The sequence below is a fragment of the Pinus tabuliformis genome, chromosome J, assembly GCF_031772625.1.
Source record: "Pinus tabuliformis cultivar Carrire ecotype Pingquan chromosome J, CPIR1, whole genome shotgun sequence".
Taxonomy (NCBI): Eukaryota; Viridiplantae; Streptophyta; class Pinopsida; order Pinales; family Pinaceae; genus Pinus; species Pinus tabuliformis.
The window spans coordinates 273,125,329-273,131,723 of NC_142295.1; the positions used below are offsets into that span (position 1 = coordinate 273,125,329).

Below are 6,395 nucleotides of genomic sequence, written 5' to 3' on the forward strand. Positions count from 1 at the left end.
ACCAGTGCCAAGCATATAGTTGCTCAATTTTTTTCGTACGTGTGGTTTCCTCCTACTCCCACCCCCAGGTGTTGGTGTTGAAAGCCATGATGGATGATAGTATTTAGGTGTCAAAACATGTGTTAAGTCATGCAATGGAATGTTTAGCATTTCCCATCGTTTTTCCACCTCTACACGAATATAATTGTACAAGGTGATATCTCTAGGCTCAACAATGTCTTTAATCTACCCCAACATGTTATCCATCTGCTCATACACCTCCCCAATTATTGGTTGATATGAATCTACAAACTTGATCATGTAATAAATTGGTTTGGTGAATTGCAAAACATATTTAATTTGTGGCCAAAAGTAACTGTCAAGAATAGTGTCCTTGACTACATTAGCACCATCTCTATTAGTGTTAATGTCATCCCATGATTCAAAGATAACCATATTAATTAAAGCTTGTTTCACCTTCACTAGCCGCCTAAAGGTGAGGTAATAACTTGCAAATCTTGTTTTTGAAAGTTTAAGCAACTACAACTTGGAGTAATTGCCATAAAAGTAGTTTACCCCTCTATGCCCTGTGATAAATTTAATGAGATGCTTCCCTTTCTTGTAAAGCTCACTAATCCATCCACATTTTTTATGCTTCACAATATCATGCATCAAAAGGTTCAATGTGTGCACCAAGCACCTGGACCAAAAGATGTGTGGATGAGTATGTTCAATAATTTTCCTATTGCCTTACAATTTGCTGCATTATAAGTGATCACTTGAACCACATTATTAGGACCAACATCTTTGATTGATTTCAATAGGAGAGCTGCAATGTTTTAGGAAGTTGCACTGATGGAGTAGGAATCATGAATTGCAAGAAACATTGCACCACTAGCAGAAACACCAAGAAAATTTATCAAATGTTGGTTTCTAACATTTGTCCAACCATCTGATACAAAGGATTGTTGAGAAATCCTTAGGGCAGCATAAATAGGGTTTTATTTAATTTAATTTCTCTTTCTGGACACTTTCTTGCGATGCTCCTTATTAATTCTATTTTGTAATGTTCCTTATCATCAAGACAAATGTCAAACAATGAAGATCACAAACACAACAAAAGAACAAAAGATGCAAGCACTCAGCTAAGGCAAAACCCCTCTTCTAGGTATTCTTCTCTTCTTTTAGAACCAATCAAATGAGACAACCAAGACCCTTTGACCAACAGTAAGACCTCCTCCAATCCACCAAGCCAGTCTCCCAAGAAGATTAGTCAAACTCTAGTCAATTTCTTCACAAGTAAACTCTTCAAGATAAGTCAACAAGGGTCTCGACCCTCTCTACAACTCTGAAATTTGGCATGTACCTTTGACCCTGCAGTTCACCTCAGTCCTCTTCGCATGTGGCAACAAAAACAAATAATCTCGGCCCCTTTTGCTAGATAAAAGTCTCTTTCTTCTTCATTATGTTTATTCTTCCTTTGTAATGATAAAGACTTATCCTTTAGGCTTCTTCGCACTTCTCTCTTCACTTGAAAATTTCAAATAGCCTTGAATGGATGGAATCACAATAGGTCGAATGCACTTTTATATATAGTATCTTCAAGGTGGTCGAATCATTCAATGAAGCCGACTTATCTTCTTTTGAGGCCAACTTGGTGGAGTGACAAGAGACACCTTTAGGCTTTTACATAAAAAATAATTTTCGTCTTTGATACAATGAGCCCAAGAAGGGTCTAGTACATAATGACAAGAACAATGACTCATGACACAAACCCTAGAAGCACTCAATGGATGCTTTGACCATGAAACTCATGCTTGTAAATAATTTTTCTTTGACAATAAATTTTCTTTTTCTTTTCTTTTAACAAATACATGAGAATTACAACAATTATAAAGACCTAATAGGGTTGTTGACCTAATCATCCCTAACACAAGCGAGATATCTTGTTTACAAAACTTGAGCTAGAAAGACATTTGAAGGTAAGTTTTGTGTGAAGTATTTTTGTGCCCCTAACATTAGATATGGTCCACTATGATGCTTTAAAGGCTTTTGTCCCTAATGATGTTAATCTAACTTGATATTAAGAGGTTTCTTTCAGGTTGTGTCACACATGCAGCAAATATCCCTTGAGGGATGGCTTGACTCCTCTCTAGCACATTCTTAGGGATGTTTTGTCCCGTTCTAAGAGCATATGTGGCCTTGTAGCCCCAAACGTTGCTCCTTCGGAGAGGAGCATTGGGCCTTGAGCAATTTCCACATGGTTTCATACCTCTTGATGTACCTGCAGATGCTAAGATGTTGAGCTAGACAACCAAGGCATTGGCTTATATGATGACATGCCCAAATGGACCCTAAACACCCCCAAGCAAGCCTTGACCCTATTTGATGGACATTGAGCTTGATGCAAGTGATGCCTTGTCATCTCTATGTGCCCTATAAGGGTGACATAGGAACCTTTTAAGGATAACATCATGGTGGAGGAGGTTCCATTTGGAGATATAGCCATGTACTTTGATGATTTCTTGGCTTGAGAAGCACTCATGGACCATTTTATCATTTGCTTGATGGAGATTGTCCATGATTGAAGGATTATGTCACAGTGGAGAGCCTTTATTCCCACAGGAGTGGGAGATTTTGACATTTTTATTATGTTTTAGAGCTATCTCAATGTCAGCTTGTGACCTTTGACCTAGTTGAGTAAGTTGCACACAAAAGCAACTATTTCAAGTCATCCCATGGGTGGATATAAGGGCACCTATAAGTGCCACCCACGAAGGGCAGCCATATTAAGTTACCCCCATGGATGCATGCAAAAAAAGTTGCCTAGGAAAGCAGCAATTTCAAGCTACCTTGCGCACAGTTATGCAAAGAGAGTCACCCATGAAGGTGGCCATTTTGGGGTGCCTTGTACCTACTAAGAGTGATTATACTAGGTTTTCCCAATGGCCAACTATGCAAAGAAATACCTGCAAGGATCAAGATAGCCATTCAAGCTACCTTGTGGGCAATGATAAGGTTGAAACAACAGTAGCCATTTCAAGAAGCCCTATGTACAACTTGCTGCAACCACTACCCACAAGGGCCCTCAAAAAAGGGGAAGGTGGAGCATGCATGCTTTAGCCAACTTCTTGCCCTCCAAACTCTATAGACAATGGCCAACATATCCCTCCTTCATGCATGCATAATTCACCCCAAGAGGCTTATAAAAAACATCAATTTCAAAAAATAAATAAAATATTATATACATTTTTATCATACTGGTATAAGTAGGATAACAAAAGTTTCTATTATAAGAGGAAGGATATATATTCTGGTTTGATAAAATTTATGGACATGACAAGGAGGCCATAACATTAGATTTGATTTTCATTTTTTATAGGAAACTTAATTAAAGCTTATGTTTTTTTAAACTTGTTTACGATTGCTTAAATTTGTATATCTGCTTATAAATACAAGGTTCAAGATTGTATTCAAGGAGGGCAATGGAATACAAAAACTCTACTGAATTTTTAGGCAAATTATCTTTCACTCGAAATGTGTGAATATTTCTTATTTGTGTTCAAATTGTTTATAGTTATAAATCTAGGATTTTGTAAGGATACCATATCTTCGAAAGCTAGTCAATTTATCAACCTCGTGTAGGTTATTGATTCTAATTATGTTATGTATTCACTAACTTCGGTTTTTAGTTGTTAAAATGGTTGATTTTGTTATGTTTTGGGATAGCTTCATAGAGTAAAATTAAGAACCTTAGAGATAGCCAAGCTACCCTTAGAACATCATTATCTCAGAGATTTTAATCATGTTTGCCTCAATACATAGATGCCGGCAATTTGTGGTTTTTCTTCAATTATTCAATTTGCAATTTCCTTACTGATGCCTGAAAATCTCTCCAATTCAGATAATCATCCCTGATTGATCGAAGGTCTATCGCTTTCAGCCTTAAGTTTTTCCATAAATTAGATTTTAAATATATATAAAGGAAAAAAAAATACTAATTTTAGTTCATACAAGCCTTCAAGTTCAGCAATCAATCTCTAGCTAAGTGAAAGGCCTGACTCTTGGTGGTTGATTGTTCAAAATTTTGGTAAAACTTTATTTGTTAATGCTTGCATGCTTTAATTTTGCATTCAAATCACAAAATTTTGATTCAATAATCAGTCTCTAAGTGATTGAAAAGGTCATTTCACTTTTAGCCTTGACCTTTCAAGAATCTGTCAAAAATATTTTAAGTTTTTGCTTCAATAGTTAATCAAGTTGATTGTATGTTTGTTCTGACTTTGCTTAAACCAAGAGTTCGTTTGTTAGTTTTAGGCTGCTTGGATTTGGACAATATTCACTGTCGTTGGGTTGATTCTCATAAAACCCTTAAATGAGTTGAGTCTATGCTGCACGAAACTTCTAGGAACCCGACATTTCGGGCCATACCCGTCCCTGAAGCTCTGAAACTTATTCGAAACTCGGCCGAAAGTCAACCATCATGTAATCATCTATGAGAGTTAATATAGACTTGTTTTCCCTTCTAAATTGTCATCTATGGGCCTTATTCCCCTTTTTCTTGCAAAGATAATGTGTTATTCACTTATTTATTTATACATGTTTTTTTTTGTATATATGACGTTTGGGCTGACGTTTCGAACGACGTTTCCATTTCCGGTAGGTGACGTTTCTAAACGTACCCATTTCGGAAACTCTGAAACGTTTCAGCGTGCAACTTAGAGTTGAGTTAAATTGCACAATTTGACCTCTGCAAATCTTGTTTCTTTCTCATCAGATTTGCATTTGCACAATGCTTCACAATCTTTTCACAAATAACATGCAATTCAATCAAATTCTGCAATTAGAACAACGCAAGTCAAAGCATAGAAATTCTGATGGGAAGCACCCTCTTGCAATAAACTAATGAGTTCTTGATAGTGAGAACAATACGTGTGATTTGAATCCTTGCTAGCGAATATTACATGTGGGATCCAAATCCTGGCCAGTGAAGATTGCATGTGAGCTCCAACAAATTTGTAGAGTTAAAAGGTGGTGCCCCCACTCAAGTGACCCTTTCACCCTATCGTCGAGATTTTGTTTGTATTTCAATCTATTTTAAAAAACAGCACTAAAATGAAATCTTCCCTGAATATTTAATCAAAGACTACTTGAGCTATGCCACCTCAATCCATAATTGCTTATGCAATTTCCCTTCTCCCTCCAATATTTCTTTCTTTCTTTTCTGTTGCTCCCAAGTAATCCTGAGTGTTGCCTGGCTGTATTCAGAGTTGGATACGCCATAACCAGATCCGGACATGTATCACCCCCATATCAAGGTTGTACTTACATCCTATATTTAAATAAAGTGTAACCCAAGCCCTGGATAGTCGTATTCAATATCATAGATTGAGCAAATTTTGTTAAATTCCATTATCAAAGATGATGCGAAGAAACTGTCTACTAACCTAGATCTTTGCATGAAACAAGTAGCCGCATTCTTCCTCCTTTGTGTCAATTGTCAACACAATTAGCAAGATACGAGGAGAACGCATCCCAGGTGTCCCTTATGGATCAGGAATAGGGGAATACCTACCCTCCACCTTCCCAATCAAACGAGAAGGGCACGAAGTTTTCTCTGGGACGTTCCCTGTGGCAAAGAACCATCTTAGGGCATCCTTGGGGTGTCTCCCATTGGTCGAGGATGTCAAGGCATCGAATCCACGCAATACGGGAACGTGTTTTCTATAAATTATTTGATCGGCATTCTCCGAAAATGCGAGAAACAGAGATACTAAAACCCATGAAAATGTTAAAAAAAGGAGTACGCCCTGATTCTAAAAGAAAAAGAAGAGAAAACAGAAACATACCAGATCGGAGATTGAGGGTTTTAAATATGGAGTTTGCAATGGAAGAAGTATCGGGGACAGCGGTGGATAAGCAACGAACTTGACCAATGCTCAGAAGCCCACGGAGAGCCTGCATGTTTCCTTGCCTGCGCTTTACCCTTCCCCTTGTTGACGACAGTGGAAATTAGGCACTCCTGGGATTTAGCACTCCAGCCTAAGAGTGACAGGTGATGCTTTCACAATCTAGACCTTTTCAATATAAACCAAACCAGGGTAGCATTTTTTAACATTATGAAAACATTACATCGTTTGCAAAACTAAAGGATTTACATTTTTCAATTTAAACCAAACCAGGGTACCCATTTTTAACCATTATGAAAACATTACATCGTTTGCAAAACTAAATTATCGTTTTCAAAACAAGCGTTTATTAAAAAAAAAAAACCTTTAACAGAAATTCCACTAGGGACATTATTCCTGAACCATATTACTTGACCCAAGGGTATTTCGACAAAGGGCTTACATTTTACTAAAAATAAGCTTGTATATTTTTTATGTGAGAATTAAATAAATAAAGAAAGAAAGATT

The 6,395-nt window shown here is 37.1% G+C and overlaps 1 protein-coding gene across 1 annotated transcript in view; it reads right to left on the reverse strand.

Annotated features, from left to right (window-relative positions):
* LOC149226834 (uncharacterized) overlaps positions 1-6,095 on the reverse strand; it is a 90,952-nt gene extending 84,857 nt beyond the window's left edge. The window contains exon 1 of the mRNA XM_089377617.1: positions 5,829-6,095. Within this exon, the coding sequence (XP_089233743.1) occupies positions 5,829-5,943 (115 nt within the window). The 5' untranslated portion in view covers positions 5,944-6,095. The remainder of the gene's footprint in view (positions 1-5,828) is intronic.
* Between the last annotated feature and the right edge of the window lie 300 nt (positions 6,096-6,395).